This window comes from Oreochromis niloticus, linkage group LG19 (genome assembly GCF_001858045.2).
Source record: "Oreochromis niloticus isolate F11D_XX linkage group LG19, O_niloticus_UMD_NMBU, whole genome shotgun sequence".
Classification (NCBI taxonomy): Eukaryota; Metazoa; Chordata; class Actinopteri; order Cichliformes; family Cichlidae; genus Oreochromis; species Oreochromis niloticus.
Window position 1 is genome coordinate 18207989 of NC_031983.2, and position 22083 is coordinate 18230071.

General features: G+C 36.8%; 5 gene segments (V, D, J or C); 1 reads left to right on the forward strand and 4 right to left on the reverse strand.

Moving 5' to 3' along the window:
- The first annotated feature begins 1580 nt into the window (after nt 1-1580).
- LOC109195812 (Ig kappa chain C region, B allele-like) lies at nt 1581-19980 on the forward strand. The segment is given in 3 exon segments: nt 1581-1602; nt 1763-1867; nt 19645-19980. Coding segments are annotated over 3 exon segments (432 nt in total).
- LOC109195896 (Ig kappa chain V region BS-5-like) lies at nt 4943-5602 on the reverse strand. The segment is given in 2 exon segments: nt 4943-5350; nt 5443-5602. Coding segments are annotated over 2 exon segments (378 nt in total).
- On the reverse strand, nt 10174-10756 carry LOC109195895 (Ig kappa chain V region BS-5-like). The segment is given in 2 exon segments: nt 10174-10520; nt 10613-10756. Coding segments are annotated over 2 exon segments (384 nt in total).
- On the reverse strand, nt 17649-18508 carry LOC109195901 (Ig kappa chain V region BS-5-like). The segment is given in 2 exon segments: nt 17649-18271; nt 18364-18508. Coding segments are annotated over 2 exon segments (375 nt in total).
- Nucleotides 19981-20969: 989 nt separating the features above from the next.
- Nucleotides 20970-21853, reverse strand: LOC102075657 (immunoglobulin kappa variable 4-1-like). The segment is given in 2 exon segments: nt 20970-21571; nt 21664-21853. Coding segments are annotated over 2 exon segments (387 nt in total).
- Nucleotides 21854-22083: the final 230 nt, after the last annotated feature.

The following is a 22083-nucleotide window of genomic DNA, read 5'->3' on the forward strand; positions in this document are numbered from 1 at the left end:
TCAGCATCACTGCAGGGTTTTCAAGCATGGATGACTGGTTTAAGATCGTGGCAAAGCATCTTAACTGGATTTAAGTCCAGATTTTGACTAGGCCACTCCAAAAACATTCTTTTTGAAAAAGAAATTAACTATTCATTAGTCTCCACTTGCTGGAATGTTTAGGATCATTGTCCTGTTGCATAATCTGAATGCTGTTGAGCTTCTGGGCACAAACTAATAGCTGGGCATTCTTCTTCAGGATTTCCTTGTAGAGAGCAGAAATCATCAACTATGGCATCTCAGCCAGATCCTGAAACAGCAAACCAGCAAAGTAGACCATCACACTAGCACCATCGTATTTGACTATTGGTAACATGCTATTTATGAAATGCAGTCTTAGTTTTACTGGCTAAAAGTTCAACTTTTGTCTCAATACTCAACAGAATATTTTCCCAAAAGTTTTAAAAGGGTATCATAAAAATATTTTTTTGGTAAAGATGAGCCGTTGAGTTCTTTTTGGCAGAAAATATTTTTTCATCATCCTCAAGAAGCTTAATATGAATATAAATGTAAACATTTATGATTCATCTGTTCATAGAAACAGCAAAACTCTTTATGTGAAATGTCAAGTAATGTAATGTCAACAGAAAATGACTTAATGAAAGCAGATAATTTTAAAATCCTTATTTCAAAATGCCCTATAGACATGTAATATCTCAATTTAATTCTGTTGTTAGTGCTTAGTGAGGTTACTGTCAGCTCTGGTCTGTGGTCTGTGTCAGAGTCTCTTCCTCTTCAGTAGCTGCAGTCAGTTCCTGCTGTAACAGCTCAGTGTCTCTGCAGTCTGACTGAGGGAGGTTTTTGTACGACTACAAATCACTGTGTGAAGACAAAATTTCCATGATCACTAAAACAGTAGTAAACTGCTGCATCTTCAGCCTGAACTCCACTGATGGTCATAGAGAAGTCAGAGCTGCTTCCACTGCCACTAAATCGAGATGGTGTTCCTGACTGAGTTATGCTCCCTTGCTTTATTAGGAGCTTAGTAGTCTGTCCAGATTTCTGTTGATACCACGATAAACATGGTTTACCATCACAGTTTGCAACAGCTCGGTTGATTTTACACGTCAGAGTGACAGTGGATCCAGGAGTAGATGTCACTACTGGAGGTTGAGTCACAGTCACCTGACCGCTGCATCCTGCAGACAAAAACAAATCATTCATTTATCAGCAGAAATCAATGAGAGAAAAAGCAGCACATCATGTTTGAAATGTTGCTGAGTGAATGAACCTGTAAAACAGCAGCAGGTCAGCGTCCAGATGAGGATGGTGATGAGAGTCATGGTGGTTGTGCTTTCTGCTGTGTTGACTGACAGATGTGAGTCCTGCAGTGTTGAACTCACAGGACTATAAACCTTCTCAGTTCTCTGGAGAATCAGCTGATGATGCAAAGCCTCCTCTCTATGGAAATGATTTCTCTGCTCTCAACACACAACAAAGCAATGTGAGAAGCAATACTTTTTAGAACTAAAGAAATTGTCATCACATGATTATGATTCTAACAAAACACTGGAAAATACTTCAGAAAAGCGATTCTTTTTAACATCTGGATTAAAATGGCAGGTTAGTTGGAAAGTTTAGATTTTACTTTTTGAATGAAGCAAAACTATGAAAACATTCCTAAATTGTTTTCTTTTAAAAGAAAGCCATTTGAACACAAACACTTTTATTATAAATATTTTCTAAAATGTGAAGTTTACTGGGGAAAATAATTAATTTTCAGTGGTTAGATGCTTGATCAGAGTGTGGGAGGTTTTTGTACAGCCACTTAATGAGTTTGTATCACTGTGGTGGACTTTTGGTGGAGGAACTAAACTCATCATTCACTGTAAGTATCTAAATCTCCTCATTACCAAAAAATATTATACTACTACTCTTTGAAATATGTCATCAGAATGTATTTAAACATTGTGTGTTAAATTTTATTCTGGGTGTTTTACATGATGTGTATATGATTGGGTTTAGTCATAGTAGATGTTATTGAAAACTTGGTATCAGAAAGTGTGAATATATAATACAGTATCATGACTGATTGTTTATATAGTACTGGAAATTTAAATTATATTTTGAATAAATCTATTTTAATTAAGTTTTTTGTATTCATGTATGAACAAATATTTTTTCACAATATCTGAGGCTGAAAATAACACGAGGAATCTTTGATTTTATTTATTTGTACAAACAGTTAGCTGGATAAAAAGGTTTCACATTCTTGCCTTAAAAAATAAAAGAGTTTTATTTAGATGCAATTTAACGGTTCCATCGCTGAGTTTATGGTTCAGTACTTTGAGGTAGTAAAATGGAAGTGAAACAAACAGATGGCAGTCTGTACAGACGGTTTATTTTTTCAGTTAAGAAAATAAATGTAGGAACTAGATGTTGTACAATATAATTACTTTTATGGCAGATTTAGAAAAAAAAAAGATATTTGACATAGGGGAAAATTCCAACTTTAAATGTGAAATTACAACTTTGTCATTACTTGTCATTGTTATTTTTCCATTTTTTCCACGATGCTGTTAATCTCTGTCATGTATCATAACTGTGTCATGTTCAGCTCTCTGTCCTACAGCAGAAGTTAATCTGCTCCTTGTGTGTCCCTGCTCTCCCTTCCAGCTGGCCCCATGGTCAGACCCTCAGTCTCTTTGCTTCAACCCTCCCCTGAGGATCTCTCTGGGTGCACGACCACACTGGCCTGCCTGTTGACCAGCTACTCTCCAGAGGGAGCCGAGGTGAGATGGGAGGTGGATGGCAGAGAGGTGACAGAAGGGGTCCTGACCAGCTCAGAGGAGAAGAAGAGTGATCGCTACAGCAGCAGCAGCACCCTGACCCTGAGCCAGAAAAGCTGGTTGAAGGGAGAGCTTTACTCCTGTAAGGTCATCCATCATGGCCACACACAGTCCCAGTCCCTGAGCAGGAGCTGGTGTGAAGGCTAGAGGAGTTACTGAAGCCCAGGACAGGAGCCGGGTGTGTGGGGAGCAGGAGAAAGACACCCGCTTCTCTGATCTATATGTGCTTTTGTTTGTAGAAGGAAATAAAGCTGTGTGTGTGAGAGAACGACACTGATGTAAAGTGCTGACAAGAACAACAAGCTAAAGAGTGACATGTGCAGCTCAGCAGCTGGTTGTGATTGTACTTGTCATATTAATGATTCATGTTTGTGTCAATAAAGCTTGCAGTTATCCAGAATATTATAAAACTTTTTTGTCTTTCTTCAATGTTGAGAAGGAAGACGGTATTCAGACATTTCATTATTCTGTTTACAACAAAATGACACAAAGGACTAGAAAACAAAAGCTTACATGTTTTAATATGTTTACAAAAACCACTGAGGCATTATGAAACCAGAATCAAATATGTAAGCAGGCAAATTTACTCAATTCTAATGAAATAATTTGCATACAAAGTTTAATTTTAAAGCACAATTTTATTCTAAAGAGATTCATTTCTAACAATAAGATTGGTTGATTTTTTTGTTTTGTTTTAACTGACTTCAAAATAAAACAACTGCATCACATGTAATAGTCAATTAACGTTGGAGATGTCAGTCAATTATTCTTCTACTCATATGTAAAACCTTGCAGTTCCATGGTGTCCTGTTTGTATAGGAAAGCTGCTATGACCTTGTTATAGGACCCACTTTGTACCATCATCTGATCTGTTTTTCTTTTTACAATTTTCAGATTGTAGCACCTAAAAGTTGAATGAGCTTGGCTGACTCTGTGAGTTGTTTTTAAAACTCTGCTGAAAACATTTTTATAGTTTAGCTTTTTCTAATATTTCAAACATTTTCTGCTTGTTTAATTTTCCCTGGCTATGTACATCTTTAACTTTGATTACAGTTCTTAATAGTACTATTTTTTTTTATTAAATAACATATATTATCTCTGTGTAAAAACTGGGTCTTCATGCACTCCCATACTACATTATTCTCCTACATCATCAGCTTGAACTGACTGTCAAGCTCCTTTTCCAAGCTCCTAAGACTACAATGACCTGGATGACTGAGAACCGTCACAGACAGACTGTCAGAGTGAAATCAGGATGGAAAATTTGTGTCAGACACACAAAAAAATAAGAAGGCAAGAGGCAGAAGGCAGCTCACTCTCTGGGAACTATTTACAATTAAGGGGATAGCATTTATGATTATTTATGATTATTATTATTATTACTTTGAATTCAAATCATACAAAGTTAATTGTTTGTATATAATTGGACACAAATAACTTGAGCTTATTATAGTTTTTTAGACTAGAGTATATTTGAATTTCATTCTCTTTCTCTTTACAAAGGTTTTTGTAAAGATATAATGCTTTTTGGTGTTAAGTTGGATAGAAAAGGCAGATGTGAAATGTAAAAGTGAGCTCAGAGGTCAAATGTGATAGATTCACAATATACCAGTATCATTGAAACTGTTAAATTTTTGGCATTTTAGTGTTAAAAACCTCTGAGCTGATAGAACACGAGCATTAATCTTTGAAAGTGATGAGATTTTCATCTGATTGAGTACAATGATTTTTTGTGTTCTTTTAAGAAATACATTTGTTATTGTTTCTTTATTTGCTTTTTTTGACAAAAAATACACAGTACACCAAAAGATTGTTATTTTGAAAACTACTTTGAAACTAATCTGTGCAAAAATATAGTGTGGAATGCAAAAGAAAAAATGTATGTCACTTCATTGTATGTGGTGATATTTAATATAATAAATGTTATATTATATTGTATATTATATAATGTTTTATTTGTGGTGATTACATGTGAAGATAAAATAATTTGATCTGTTTAGGTTCTTTACACTCCGTATGAATCTCTATGAAGTGATTAATGATATTAGTGGGGTTTTTTTGTTTTTGTTTTTGTTTTTTGCGCTCGTCAGATCTGTGTTCTGTTTCTCTTCAGCTTCAACAGCTGCAGTCAGTTCCTGCTGTAACAGCTCAGTGTCTCTGCAGTCTGACTGAGGGAGGTTTTTGTACGACTACAAATCACTGTGTGAACACGTAACCGGTATGTTGACTCTTACAGTAATAAACTGCTGCATCTTCAGCCTGAACTCCACTGATGGTCATAGAGAAGTCAGAGCTGCTTCCACTGGCACTAAATTGAGATGGTGTTCCTGACTCAAGTGTTTTCACATATTTTATTAGGAGCTTTGGTGTCTGTCCAGATTTATGTTGATACCAAAACATGCCCTGATCCCCATCAGTATATGTGGCAACAGCTGGGTTGGTCCTACAGGTCAGAGTGACAGTGGATCCAGGAGTAGATGTCACTACTGGAGGTTGAGTCACAGTCACCTGACCGCTGCATCCTGCAGACAAAAACAAATCATTCATTTATCAGCAGAAATCAATGAGAGAAAAAGCAGCACATCATGTTTGAAATGTTGCTGAGTGAATTAACCTGTAAAACAGCAGCAGGTCAGCGTCCAGATGAGGATGGTGATGAGAGTCATGGTGGTTGTGCTTTCTGCTGTGTTGACTGACAGATGTGAGTCCTGCAGTGTTGAACTCACAGGACTATAAACCTTCTCAGTTCTCTGGAGGATCAGCTGATGATGCAAAGCCTCCTCTCTATGGAAATGATTTCTCTGCTCTCAACACACAACAACACAATGTGAGAAGAAATACTTTTGATATCAAAATGAATTGTTATGATATTATGATTCTAACAGAATACAGACAAATAGTTCAGGAAAGATGAGAACATCTGGTTTAAAATGCCACATTTGTTCTCAAGTATATATTTTACTTCCTTGGATCAACCAGCAAAACAAAAATGTTGAAAATGATCATAATTTTTTAAAAATATATATAGTTAGATGTATTTTATAGCAAATGCTTTCACCTTGTGAACTGAAGTTTAGTGGGGAAAAGAGCTGATTTTCAAGGGTTAGATGTTTGATCAGAGTGTGGGAGGTTTTTGTACGGCGGTACACTTTTGGTGGAGGAACCAAACTCATCATTCACTGTAAGTATCTAAATCTCCTCATTACTACAAAATATTAAACTATTACTATTTGAAATATGTCATCAGAATGTATTTAAACAAGATTTTATTCTGGGTGTTTTACATGATGTGATTGGATTTGGTGATATTGGCAATACTGAAAACTTGGTATCAGTAGAGTTTAAATCTATAATACAGTATTATCATATAAGTATACAGTATATCATGTTTATATAGTACTGAGAATTGAAATAATGTATTGAGTTAATCTGCTTGAAGTAAGGGTTGTTTTTGTTTTGTGAATAAATATTTTTTTCACAAAATCTGAGACTGAAAACATAGCAAAAGGAATCTATGATTTGATTTATTTATACAAACAGTTAGAATAATATCATTCATGTATTAAAGATTATTTTATTATTTGCAGATTAATAGTTTCATCTCTGACTTTATAGTTTATTAGTCTGATGTAGTAAAAAGGAAGTGAAACAAACAGATGACAAAGTCCAGCTCTGTTTGTTTTCCATCAAGAATATACCTGTAACAACAAGACATTTACTCTAAATTATTGTAACTTTTACAAGGATTTTAATTGAGTGTGAAAACACAATTTAATTAAAGTGTTATGTACTTCTATTTCTGACCTCCTCTCCTCAGTCTGATCACAGTGTGATGCACACAGTTAATACACAGTGCTGTTAATCTCTGTCATGTATCATAACTGTGTAATAGTCAGGTGTTACTAAAAATATGATATGAAGAATTCCACTGAAATGTTTGACACCATGTTGGATATTACATTTTATGGTGTTGACTAAATTAATTAGTTTTCGTACAGATGCACTTTAACGGTTGACTTTACAGTTCGTTAGTCTGATGTGATGAAAAGGAAGTGAAACAAACAGATGACAAACTTTAATGTTTCCTGTACACATTTCAGTTTTTATCATCAAGAAAACAAATACAGCGGTACGTTCACTAATTATTTATACTTTGTCAAAGCCTAATATCCTCCAATTTCTAAGTTTCTCTGAGAAATTTCTTTTCATCATACAGTTAATCCACAGGCTTGTTAATCTCTGTCATGTATCATAACTGTCTCGTGTCAGCTATCTGTCCTGCAGCACAAGTTAATCTGCTCCTTGTGTGTCTGTGATCTTCCCTCCAGCTGGCCCCATGGTCAGACCCTCAGTCTCTTTGCTTCAACCCTCCTCTGAGAAGCTCTCTGGAGGCCCAGTCACACTGGCCTGTGTGACTGGGCCAAAACAAAAATTGGAACATCTGGGACAAATCAAATATGTGTTGATCTCTTAAAATTAAGGGAATAGCTGAAAGAAGCTTGTGGTCATGTATTTATTTCTTTTAGCAGGAAGACAATATCTCCAAATTTTACTCTTGTGGAAAAATAAATAACTTGAATTTGATTCAATAAATAAATGTTTCACCTGAAATTAAAACCATGAAGAGCTCTAGAAAATAAAAGCTCAAAAATGTCAGTGTAGAATGTATCTTAGTTAGTGTGCTCATAATCAAATATGTAAATCAGCAACTTCTACCCAATTATTCCAAATGTTTTATTTCTCATTATAACAATGTGATTAATACAATTTACTCTACAAAATATTTTTATTTTTATATTACCTCATTATGTACAGTGATGTTGTGAGGTAAATATTGTTATGGAAATTTTAACCTGCAACACACCCAGTGAGCGTTTTGAAATGGTTCAAAAAACACATTGCAATGTGCAGAGAAACGTCGCAGCCAGAACACTAGGATCATGTCTGAATTCTGGCCGTCGTCCTTGCACCTTTATACACAGAGACAGACAAAACATACCACAAACTCTTACATGTTAGCTCATCTCACGGGGGGGTTATACCATCAGCTCCATCTTTAAGCCTCCTTCCTCACAGAGAGAATTATGACCTTGCTTTCTGCTTAGCCGTCACCTCCCTAAGACCAGGATGTCTGGAGATCTTCAAGTCTACAATGAACCCTCTGTGAAGGTGCAATAAAACCTGGGGCCCACTTATGATAACATTCCACATGCATGCATACTGGTAACAGGAGTGATCTTGCTATACTAAAGCGATATGATTAAAATATGTGATTAATACATGAGAAAAGAAATCTACGACCACAATATCAAATAATACAGACCCTAAATTGTGCCACTTCATTTTAAGTAATCTTAATAACTGAAAAGAAGAAAATATATGCTTCACTTTCGATGACTTGATATCAGTGTGTGCATGCTGGGTCAGAATACACTCCCATACAGTAGTAATCTCCTCCATCTGGGGCCTGAACTCAGTTGATTGTCAGAATTCAGCCTCAGATCCACTGCTGCTGAAATGACTTAGAGTATCAGATTCAAATCTGCTGATTTTGTGAAACAGCAGTTTCAGAGGCTGTCCAGGTTTCTGTAGATACCAGCTGAGATCATTGTCAACTCCTTTACTGGCTGTACAGCTCAGAGAGACCATCTGCCCCAAAGCAGCAGCCTTAAATACAGGATACACAGTCACAGATGAACTGGCATCTGATACCAGTGGTTCATTACAAGTTCATACTAAATATAAATACATTTAGAGCTTCAAACTGTTTAGACATTTTATTTCAGTCACAAAATATGAGTGATGTTTAATTTATTTCCAAAGCAGGCTCACTGTTCATCAGTGGTGTGACTGTTATATATGAAACTTAAGTTTTTATGGCCTTAATGAGAAATTACTTTGAGTTGATGGGATATTGCTAATTGCTCATGTATTATATCATTTGACTTTCTAAATCTTTCTCTTTGATTGAGAAGAAATCTGTGGGTTAGGGGTGGAGGGTGCACTTCACCAGTGTGTGAATGTGTGTGTGAATGGGTGGATGACTGGATATGTAAAGCGCTTTGGGGTCCTTAGGGACCAGTAAAAGCACTATATAAATACAGGCCATTTACCATTTACTTGTCTTGTGTTTAAGCCAGATTGAAGACCATATTTTTTTACAGCTATAAATCATTGTGTGAAGCCCGACAGTAATAATCTCCAGCATCTTCAGCGTGAATATCACTGATGGATAAAGTGTTTTGAGAACCATATGTACTGCCTCTGAACTGAGACGTGTTGCTGAGAAGTGAGTTGATGCCAAGTAAATAGGAAGTCTGAGGTATGAGGATGTATGAGGATGACCCAGATCGGCGCACAGAAATTGCAGAATGGGCAAAACAAAAATTGGAACAGGACCCTCAGTTCACGCAGAAGATTTTGTTCAGTGATGAGGCAAACTTTTATGTGAATGGTGAAGTTAACAAAAAAACCCACCGCTATTGGTCTGACACTAACCCACACTGGATGGATCCCTCCAAGACTGTTGGAACAACAAAAGTGATGGTTTGGTGTGGTATATGGGGTACAACGATAGTGGGTCCATTCTTCATCAATGGAAACCTCAAGGCCACTGGATATTTGAAATTGCTACATGATGATGTGTTTCCCTCTTTATGCACTGGAGCTGGCACATTCCCTGGGTTTTACCAGCAAGATGGTGCACCACCACATTATGGGTGCCAGGTCTGAGCATTCCTAGATGAACAGTTTCCTGGAAAGTGGATTGGTCGTCGTGGGCCAGTTGAATGGCCCCCGAGGTCTCCCAATCTGACCCCCTTAGACTTTTATCTTTGGGGTCATCTGAAGGCAATTGTCTATGTTGTGAAGATACGAGATGTACAGCACCTGAAACTACGGTGTTGCTATCAGGATTGCCGTAGATTTAAAAGCTTGACAATGGTCAAGAAATACATGTGTTTTATATTTATAATACAGGTGACAGCATACAGTGGGAAAAAAATTGAAAAGCAGGGTTTTTTCAACACGATCAAGAAGGTTAATGGGAATATAAATGTAAACATTTGTAATTCATCTGTTTATAGAAACATCAAAACTTCTGATCTGAATTTAATCAGCTAATGTAAACAGAAAGTGAACTGGTCACAGCAGATATTTCAAAATCCTTATTTCAAAATGCCCCCTTAAACAACAACAATAACTTTCAATTTGGTATTTAGTGCTTGGTGAGGTTACTGTCAGCCCTGTGTTCACTGGTCTGTGTCAGAGTCTTTTCTTTTTAGCAGCTGCAGTCAGTTCCTGCTGTAACAGCTCAGTGTCTCTGCAGTCTGACTGAGGGAGGTTTTTGTATGACTACAAATCACTGTGTGATCACTGCAGCACTGTTTTTTTCATGGTAACTCTTACAGTAGTAAACTGCTGCATCTTCAGCCTGAACTCCACTGATGGTCATAGAGAAGTCAGAGCTGCTTCCACTGCCACTAAATCGAGATGGTGTTCCTGACTCAAGCGTTTTTGCAAATTTTATTAGGAGCTTTGGAGTCTGTCCAGATTTCTGTTGATACCAGTACATACCCTCACCACTAGAAAATCTGTAAACAGCTTGGCTGGTCCTACAGGTCAGAGTGACAGTGGATCCAGGAGAAGATGTCTCTACTGGAGGTTGAGTCACAGTCACCTGACCGCTGCATCCTGCAGACAAAAACAAATCATTCATTTATCAGCAGAAATCAATGAGAGAAAAAGCAGCACATCATGTTTGAAATGTTGCTGAGTGAATGAACCTGTAAAACAGCAGCAGGTCAGCGTCCAGATGAGGATGGTGATGAGAGACATGGTGGTTGTGCTTTCTGCTGTGTTGACTGACAGATGTGAGTCCTGCAGTGTTGAACTGACAGGACTATAAACCTTCTCAGTTCTCTGGAGGATCAGCTGATGATGCAAAGCCTCCTCTCTATGGAAATCATTTCTCTGCTCTCAACACACTGAGGGCAATGTGGGGCACAAAATAGAAGAAAAATTGTTTGAATTAACACCATTAATAATTTTATTCAGTAGAGAAAAACATATTTGGAAACATATTTACGTATTTTTCACACTTGGATTAAAATGGCACTCTGGTCTGTATGCTTATTTTTGATTTTGGTATCAACAAAAACAAAATACCCGTATTGTCATAGTTTCATAATTTATGATTTTTTGAAGCCTTTCTGGTTGCTGTGTTAAACAGAGTTTTGTGTGTTTTAAAATAAATAAATATGTGTAATGTGAATATTAAGTTTTGTCTTTCAGTTCTTAATACTAAAAATACAATTATGATAATCATGATTTAAATTCATTAAATAATTTTAAGTCACTTTAGTTGAATCATCTTCTGTGTTCAATAAGGTGTACTGTGATGTTTTACATGAAAAAAAAAGGTTCATTTTCAGTGGTTAGAGGTTTGTTCAGAGAGCAGGAGGTTTTTGTACGGCCACTTAATGAGTTTGTATCACTGTGGTACACTTTTGGTGGAGGAACCAAACTCATTGTTGGCTGTAAGTACCAGAAATTGTCATTTTTGAAAAATGTAGTATTTATTAGGCATTTAAAAAAACAATTAAACAACATTAAACAGAACTTTGGTTAAATTCAGTGATTATTATTACGCTGATGGCAACATTTTTGAAGAAACTTTTCTTAAATCTATATTCATTCGGTCTTTGATGGAACTGAACTTACAGGAAACAAAATTTTTATGTTCTTTTTGGTTCATTTTGCTTCTTTAAATATTATCTGGTTACAATATTAAAAGCTGTGTTAGTGACGTTTTAGTTCACTTTGTTTTAAAATATATTTTTACTCATGAATTATAAAATAAAAACAAATATTGATCTTTGTTTTGTCAACTTATATTAGAAAAAATAAATTTACTCAGTATATTTAGATCAATTTTGTGTTCATGGTTGATCGATTTTAAATGAAGTTTAAAGGAAGTGAAAGAAACAGATGTGAAGTTTTAACTGTATTCTCATGAGTGCTTTAGCTTTGTCGGTTTCAAATAAGAAAATTATCTCAGGGTCAAGTTATTAACTGTAACACAGTATGAAAAAATAAAGGTTTGATCAGTAATCACTGACAATATATTTATTCAGATGTTTGTACATTTGTATCTCTTTTTTCGGTTATCTTCAACCTTTTCTCCTCCAGCGGGTGTGGTGAGGCCCACGCTCACTGTCCTCCCTCCATCCAAAGAGGAAGACAAACAGAGTAGTGCCACTGTGGTGTGTTTGGCCACCGGGGGCTTCCCCTCAAACTGGAATTTGGGCTGGAAGGTGGGGGGCACCAGCACATCCTCAGGGGTTTCAAACAGCCTGGAGGTCTTGGGGACAGACGGCCGCTACAGCTGGAGCAGCACCCTGAGCCTCTCTGCAGACCAGTGGAGGAAGGCGGGCTCAGTGAGCTGTGAGGCCAGTCTGAGTGGACAGAGCCCCGTCACTCAAACCCTGGACCCTGACCACTGCTCAGAGTAGAGCTTCAGCAACACTTCCTGTCTGCATATGATGTGTTTTATAGTTTGATGAAGCTACATGTTTATTTTCTTGCGATATTTCTGCAAACATTTCACTCTGTATTGATTTGCATGGTAATTTGATCAGCTAATATTATCCATGTTGTTCTTTCAAACCGTGCTGTAAAAAAAACCCAAATCTTAATCACAAAATAAAATCACAGCTTATGAAAAATCCAATATCTGTGTCAGCCTTTACAGACTTAGTGGCCATGACTCAGTCTCTGAAGATTGAAACAGTCTTTGCAATTATGGGTTGAATCAGTTTGTTTTTTTTTTTAGCAACATATATTTAAGTTTTATTGTCAGGCAGCTTACCACCAGAAAACCCAGATTTATTTTTAACTGGTTGAGAAGTAAGAAAAACAGTTTTAATATTAGGCAGCACAGGAGCAGTGATCCCAGTTTTATAGTTAGCCCACTCAGAAACAGGAAACTCAGTTTTAATTCCTCCCAGCTCAAAAGTGGGAAACAGTTTGATTAGTTTGCTGGAGATGGCCACTTGGATTTAGTTAATAGGACAAACTGTTGGACGAACTGAGTGGCGAGAAGACAGCTAATCCCATGAACCAGTAAAAAGACTCCTCTGGTGTGAGACTGCAGTACTCTGGTTTATAATCTTTGCTGCATTGCCCAAAATATTGAGTCAACGATCCAGGACCATGACAGATAAAATCCAGATGTGTATTTTTTCCAACAATATAACTGTAGCAACAAGACAGTATCTCTGTATTAGCATAACAGATTTCCATTTTTAACTGACTGTGAAAATATAATTTAGTAACATTTGTTAAAGCCTCACATTTTCATCTTTATCACTTTCTCTCCTCAGTTTGATCACAGAGTTGTGCACACATTTAATCCACAGTGCTGCTAACCTCTGTCGTGTAACATAACTGTCTAATGCCCTAATGCTGTCTGACACTGAAAATATAATATGAGACATTTGATTGAAGTTTTTGACACTCACCCTGTGGGAAATGCACTTTAACGGATGAGTTTACATTTCTTTATTTTGATGTGATGAAAAAGAAGTGAAACAAACAGATGGTGAATTAATTTTTATAATAAAAAAATAAAGCGACACATTTACTGATTAGTTATACTTTGGAAAAGTCTTATATCCTCTCACTTCTCAATTCCTCTCCTCTGTTTCATCACAGTGCCATAGTACAGTTAATCCACAGGCCTGTTAATCTCTCTCATGTGCTATAACGGTCTCATGTTCAGCTATCATTGATCATTTATTTTTATATACAGTAGCTATATAACTGGAGTGTAGTGTACTGTAGATTAACCTATTTACCAACACATGAAAGATCCAAAACAGGAAGGAAGAAACACAAAATGGGACAAATCAAATATTTACTAATCTTTTGTAATTAACAGAGCAACTGAAAGAAGCTTCTGGTCCTTTAGTTGTTTATTTATTTTAATGGTGAACAGGAACACAATATCTCCAAACCTCACTCTTGCTGGACAATAAATAGTTTGGAATTAATCAAGTAAATTAATTGTTCACTTTAAACAAAAATTACAAGCATAAAAGTAAATAAACAACTTCTACCTAATCCCTTTAAGCAAACGAGAGTTTGGGTTTGCATTAAACAATTTAAAAATGTATAAGAAATAAAATATGAGTCATCATTACAATCAGGGATGGAAAAATAAAAGTTTAAAGATGAAAGAAAAAGATAAAAGAAATTATTTTATAATAATAATAATAATAATAATAATAATAATAATAATAATAATAATAATGCTAGTTTTTTAACATACAGTATCATCAAATAATTTAGAGCATAATGCACATTTTAGTTCTCTTCTCTATACTGTAACTCACTTTCATGTACATAGTCCTCTCCATCCAAGTCTTTAGTTAGTCCAGAAGACCACATCTGTTCTTGCCTCCCTTAGTGGGCTTCCAGCAAATTGTAGAATTGATCGTAAAATGTTATTAATCAAATTTAAAGCCTTTCATTGTCAGGCCCCTGTTTATGGACCACCACTGCTACCTGATAGGTTTGTAGCATAAACCTATTCGCTGGAACGTTCAAGACAATTCAGTTACACAGCAAAAAGCATTGAACACCAAACAGAGCTCTTTATATTTCTCGTATACGAGGGAGGCCCGAGCCAAGTGTCATTCCTTCCACTTGACCTCGGTTGCTCTCGTCCTCTCCCCCCATAACACTCCTCTTTTACTGAGGTTACATGAATATACATAGGTTCCTATAGTTGTGTGTGCATGCCAGAGTGCTCTGGGAGGCATACAGAGTCACCACAGACTACTAAGGATCAAACCTCTACCAACATGACATTGATTATAAAACTCTAAGCATATATGAGTAGATATTTCTAAGCATAAATGACAATTCACTATATAAACCTGACACTACCAGCTTGTTATTGCAGTCAGTCTCTCCAATCATCTGATCCATTTCTGTTTTAAGTCTTTTGAGGCTGTAACAAATACATATTTCTGCATTTTCTGCTTGCTTAAGTTATCCTGATCATTTGACTTTTTATTTTTGGCCTTTGTTGTCACTTTGTTGTCACCACCAAATATGTATTTATGTGTGGTATATCATGATATGAAAACTTATTTCATATAACTTGATTTTATGTAAAATATAACACACCTTATAACTTTGTGATTTAAAATGTACTGTACAAACAAAATGATTTTTATATTAACTTATTATACACAGCAAAGTAGAAGTAATACAAAATGTAGTGAGATAAGCATAGTATGCTACAAATTCTGCTCAGAGAGACCTTCTCCCCAAAAGCAGCAGCCTTAAATACAGGAGACTGAGTCACAGATGAACTGGCATCTGATCCTGGAAATTAAAATATGTTACTTTGTTAAAATGACAGTGTGATGTCAAATACTGTGTAACAGAGAACATAGAACCACGTCACTCCTCACCCTGAAGTGTGAGCATGATTGTGACCAGCAGGGGAGTCAGCAACATCATTATCATTATGATAAATCTCACTGTCAGTCACTCTGCACAGATGTTTCCCGCTGATTCTTCTTAAACTGGTCTAGGATCAGTGAAGCACATCAAGCATTCAAAACACAGCCTGCAAACAAGTATCTCTCTCTCTCTCTGTGTGTGTGTGTGTGTTTCTGTTCGTAAAGGGAGAAAAAGTATTTGAGATGCAAAGTGAAACCATCCCTCTGCGCTCACAGGTTTATTACAGTATCACACTCTATAGAATCTTTTACAATTTTATTTTGTTATTATTCTTTCAGTTCCAAACGATCGTTGATGATTTCTGATAAATTCTTATTTGGCTTTATAAAACTTTCCATGTTGCTGAAATGAAGGGTCTGATGATTTTTCTTATGAACTGAAGAAGAAAGTGACTTTCTTTTTTTTTTTTTTTGTCACAGTTCAACATAATAGTGAAACTGAAGAGATTTTGCACAGCTCCAAGCCACTGTGTAAATGTGCCATCATTGTAACAGCCCAGACAGTAATAATCTGCTGCATTTTCAGCCTGAATATCATTTTCAGCCTGAATATCAGGCTGAAAATGATGATACTGAAAATGAGATGGAGTTCCTGACAAGCAATTTAATGCCAAGTATGTACAAAGTTTTGTGGTTGGAGTTTTGGAGGGTGTCCAGGTTTCTGAAGGTACCAACTGAGATCATTATCAATATCTGAACTCCCTGCTGAGCTGATGGTGAGAGTCCCTTCAAGAAATAATATTATTTCACAGAACATGCACAGCAACTTGTCTTTTTGCATCCTTAAGGTTGTTTTTAATGACTTACAGCAACATAAACAATAATTTAAATATTCATGAATTTTAAATCTTACTGTGGTTGACTGCTATGACTCTTGAGTGAAAGGTTGTTAAGCTTTTTACCCATTTCTAGTGTTCATTATGAGTTAAATTTGCAGGCTCCTCATTTCTCTCTGCTCTCACCGCCAGTAGGGCCTGTGGTCCCCCAAATGTGTGAGAGAGGATCCTGATCAGTTCGAAGGAGAAGAGCAACAGTAACACACTGAGGCTAAGCTGGTAGAGCTGGTTGAAAGGAGAAATCAACTCCTGCAGAATCATCCATCATGACCACAGGCAGTCCCTCTGCAGGAGACAGTGTGCAGGGTGCAGTGGCTGCTAAAGCCCAGGTGAGGACCTCAGTGTGAGGTGAGCACACTCGGATCAATATGAGTTTCAAAGTTTTTAGAAGGAAAGAAAAACTTTGTGTGTGAGAGAACAACACTGCCAGCACCCCAGTACAGGCTGTCTGAATCAGCTCGCAGTCTAACTAAATCTCTGATTGTAAGAGTCTTACCCAGGAAGCAATACAAAGCTTAGATCGAGCGATGGGTGAGGGAATACGTCCATTACTACTGCCCTGAAGTCCTCCAAATGTCTACCCTGATTCCTCTGACAGCTGGAAAACCTGAGTAGCCTTGCAGGCCCGGTATCCATACTCAAAGCTGCACTTTCATTTAAAGATGAGCAGAAATACATTAGAGACATTTTATACTTTCAAATCTCCTCTTCTACAAAACCACTTAAATTAAAAAAACAAACAAAAATAATGCAAATGGAATTTTCATTTCGGCATTCTGGCTAAACTGTTTCCTAAAACTATTTAATTATAAGTTTTGGAGACAAGCCTCTGATCCATTTTCAGTGTTTATTCTAAATTAAACTAACAGGGTCCTCATTTGTCTCTGCTCTCACCTCCAGCAGGCCTCTGTGCTCCCCCAGTGATGACAAATGGTTTACCTGAAGCCCAGGACAGGAGTTCAGTATGAAACAAGCAGCCTGCTTCTTCCGTAAATAGTAAAGTTTGAGGGAACAGTGCTAACAACAACTTATTAGAGAGTAATATGAAGGTTATGCATTCAATAAGGAAGAGATGTAGTCACTTATCTGCCTGCTTTCCTGGGTGTTCATACTTTTCTGTTCTTTACATGACTCCCACTTTTCCACACATTCAATGAGTGATATGTAGCTCAGGTGGTGGGTATGGATGTTTTTAATTGGAATTATGATTATTACTGCAAATAAAGCACTTATATTACCAGCATTATTATCTTTAGTTTTTGAGGTGAATTAGTAGAAATCAAATGATTCCTGTAGATTTAAAAGCTTCACAATGATCAAGAAATACATGTGTTTTATATTTATAATACAGGTGACAACATACAGTGGGAAAAAAATTAAAAGCAGGGTTTTTTTGTTGTTTTTTCGTCACGATCAAGAAGGTTAATGGGAATATAAATGTAAACATTTGTAATTCATCTGTTTATAGAAACATCAAAACTTTTGATGAGAATTTAATCAGGTAATGTAAACAGAAAGTGAACTGGTCACAGCAGATATTTTAAAAATCCTTATTTCAAAATACCCCCTAAAACAACAACAACAACAACAACTTTCAATTTGGTATTTAGTGCTTGGTGAGGTTACAGTCAGCTCTGTGTTCAGTGGTCTGTGTCAGAGTCTCTTCTTTTTCAACAGCTTCAGTCAGTTCCTGCTGTAACAGCTCAGTGTCTCTGCAGTCTGACTGAGGGAGGTTTTTGTACGACTACAAATCACTGTGTGAACACCGCACCGCTGTGGTAACTCTGACAGTAGTAAACTGCTGCATCTTCAGCCTGAACTCCACTGATGGTCATAGAGAAGTCAGAGCTGCTTCCACTGCCACTAAATCGAGATGGTGTTCCTGACTCAAGCGTTTTTGCAAATTTTATTAGGAGCTTTGGAGTCTGTCCAGATTTCTGTTGATACCAGTACATACCCTCACCACTAGAAAATCTGTAAACAGCTTGGCTGGTCCTACAGGTCAGAGTGACAGTGGATCCAGGAGAAGATGTCTCTACTGGAGGTTGAGTCACAGTCACCTGACCGCTGCATCCTGCAGACAAAAACAAATCATTCATTTATCAGCAGAAATCAATGAGAGAAAAAGCAGCACATCATGTTTGAAATGTTGCTGAGTGAATGAACCTGTAAAACAGCAGCAGGTCAGCGTCCAGATGAGGATGGTGATGAGAGACATGGTGGTTGTGCTTTCTGCTGTGTTGACTGACAGATGTGAGTCCTGCAGTGTTGAACTGACAGGACTATAAACCTTCTCAGTTCTCTGGAGGATCAGCTGATGATGCAAAGCCTCCTCTCTATGGAAATGATTTCTCTGCTCTCAACATACAACAAAACAATGTGAGAAGGGATTTTATTCTGGGTGTTTTACATGATGTGTATATGACTGGGTTTAGTCATAGTAGCTGTTATTGAAAACTTGGTATCATAAAGTGTGAATCTATAATACAGTATCAGGACTGCATGGCTATATAGTACTGAAAATTTAAATCATTTTTTGAGTTAATCCATTTTAATTAAGGTTTTTTTTTTGCATTTATCTGTTAATAAATATTTTTTTCAAAAATTCTGAGACGGAAAGTATAACACTAAGAGGACCTCTATTTATTTCTACAAACTGTCAGCAGAATAAAAACATTCTTGTCTTAAAGATCTTTTATTTTTTTTTTGCAGATTAACAGTTTCATCGCTCAGTTTATAGTTTATTAGTCTGATGTAGTAAGAAGGAAGTGAAACAAACAGTCCAGCTCTGTTTGTTTTCCAACAAGAATATAACTGTAACAACAAGACATTTACTCTAAATTATTGTAACTTTTACAAAGATTTTAATTGAGTGTGAAAACACAGTTTTATTAAAGCATTATGTAGTTTTATTTCTGACCTCCTCTCCTCAGTCTGATCACAGTGTGCTGCACACAGTTAATCCACAATGCTGTTAATCTCTGTCATGTATCATAACTGTAATGCTCAGCTGTTACTTAAAATATGATATGAGGAATTTCACTAAAATGTTTGACACCATGTTGGATATAAAATTTTATGCTGTTGACTAAATGAATTAGTTTTCATACAGATGCACTTTAACAGTTGACTTTACAGTTCATTAGTCTGATGTGATGAAAAGGAAGTGAAACGAACAGATGACAAACTTTAACATTTCCTGAACACATTTCAATTTTATCATCAAGGAAACAAATACAGCAGCACATTCACTAATTATTTATTCTTTGTCAAAGCCTAATATCCTCCAGTTTCCTAGTTTCTCTGCTCTGTTTTATCACAGTATCATCATACAGTTAATCCACAGGCCTGTTAATCACTGTCATGTATCATAACTGTCTCGTGTCAGCTCTCTGTCCTACACTTGAAGTTAATCTACTCCTTGTGTGTCTGTGATCTTCCCTCCAGCTGGCCCCATGGTCAGACCCTCAGTCTCTCTGCTTCAACCCTCCTCTGAGAAGCTCTCTGGAGGCCCAGTCACACTGGCCTGCCTGCTGACCGGCTACTCTCCTCAGGGAGCTGAAGTGAGATGGGAAGTAGATGGCACAGAGGTGACAGAGGGGGTCCTGAACAGCTTAGAAGAAGAGAAGAGTAGTCGCTACAGCAGCAGCAGCACCCTGATGCTGAGCCAAGAGAACTGGATGAACGCAGAGGTGTTCTCCTGCAGGGTGAACCATCATGACCACCGGCAGGCCAAGTCCTTCCGCAAGAACCGGTGTGAGGGCTAGAGGGGCTGCTGAAGTCCAGGACAGGAGCTTAGTGTTGGGAAGCAGGAGATACATCCCTGCTGCTCTGATCAATATGAGTTTGAAAGTTTGAAAAACAAATTATTTGATAACAACAACTTACACAGTAATATGTGTAGAAGCTGGATGTGAGTGTGGCTAATAACTGCCATATTAATGATTCATAATTTTGCCAATAAAGCTTGCAGTGATCCATATTATTAAGTATTTTTTTCTTATTTTTAAATGTAGTGGGTGTATAATTGGAGCACGTTGTACAATACATTAAACTGTTTACCTACTACATGAAAAATCAATTCATGTATCTCTAAATCTTACTCTTACTGAACTCTTCAGTTTAAATTGAAACTACCAAGCGATCCAACAATTAGGAACACCCAATTACTCCTAATGTTTTATGTTGCATTATAACATTTTTAAGAAAGTTTCAGTCACAACCAGCAGCTTAATTAATGAGTAATTAAATATAGGTTGTCACTTTAGAAGTAAATTGAGTGTAATCAGAGTACATTTTTTTGAAATTGCAGCTCATTTCAAATTCAGAGTTTCAGCCAGATCGATATATATAACACAAACTACTATCTGTGTCATTTGACACATAATTAGTTGCAGATGAGATGAGAATTTCTTTTCTAAGGCAAAGGATGCTTATCAAGCGTCATTTGAGTAAATAGAAACGCAAAGGTTATTTGTAGGGTTCTAATTATATTATAATTATAGGTTCAGTCCTGCATTACACCAGACACATTATAAGAAAGAGACATGGAACTGATTTGAAATATAGGCAAACACACATCTGTTGTTGTGAAACAGAACAGGTACATATAACGTGTAAGTTGATCCTTTTCTCATTCAGCTTTATTTAGAAAACAAAATAACAACAACAAAAAAGTTTTTTCCATGAAAGTAAGCAGCTTTTTTCTGTTTTCTTGTGGGAAAGAAAAGCAGGAACATGCCAAAGTGTCCTGTGAAAGCTCTTAATGATCTGAAAAACGTTGTTATTTGTTTGTCACATGTGTTGTATAAATAGGATGCTGACAAACTAAAACTAAAATAATAAATAAAAATGCTCCCCAAAATACATCTTATATACAGATGTAAATCTGTATTTAGTGCTTGGTGAGGTTACTGTCAGCTCTGTGTTCACTGGTCTGTGTCAGAGTCTCTTCTTTTTCAGCAGCTGCAGTCAGTTCCTGCTGTAACAGCTCAGTGTCTCTGCAGTCTGACTGAGGGAGGTTTTTGTACGACTACAAATCACTGTGTGATCACTGGAGCACTGTTTATTGCATGGAAACTCTGACAGTAGTAAACTGCTGCATCTTCAGCCTGAACTCCACTGATGGTCATAGAGAAGTCAGAGCTGCTTCCACTGCCACTAAATCGAGATGGTGTTCCTGACTCAAGTGTTTTTACATATTTTATTAGGAGCTTTGGAGTCTGTCCAGATTTCTGTTGATACCAAAACATAGCATCATCACCATCAGAATCTCTGTAAACAGCTTGGCTGGTCCTACAGGTCAGAGTGACAGTGGATCCAGGAGTAAATGTCTCTACTGGAGGTTGAGTCACAGTCACCTGACCGCTGCATCCTGCAAACAGAAACAAATCATTCATTTATCAGCAGAAATCAATGAGAGAAAAAGCAGCACATCATGTTTGAAATGTTGCTGAGTGAATGAACCTGTAAAACAGCAGCAGGTCAGCGTCCAGATGAGGATGGTGATGAGAGTCATGGTGGTTGTGCTTTCTGCTGTGTTGACTGACAGATGTGAGTCCTGCAGTGTTGAACTCACAGGACTATAAACCTTCTCAGTTCTCTGGAGGATCAGCTGATGATGCAAAGCCTCCTCTCTATGGAAATGATGTCTCTGCTCTCAACACACTGAGGGCGATGTGGGGCACAGAATAGAAGAAAAATTGTTTGAATTAACACCATTAATAATTTTATTCAGTAGAGAAAAACATATTTGGAAACATATTTACGTATTTTTCACACTTGGATTAAAATGGCACTCTGGTCTGTATGCTTATTTTTGATTTTGGTATCAACAAAAACAAAATACCCGTATTGTCATAGTTTCATAATTTATAAATATGTGTA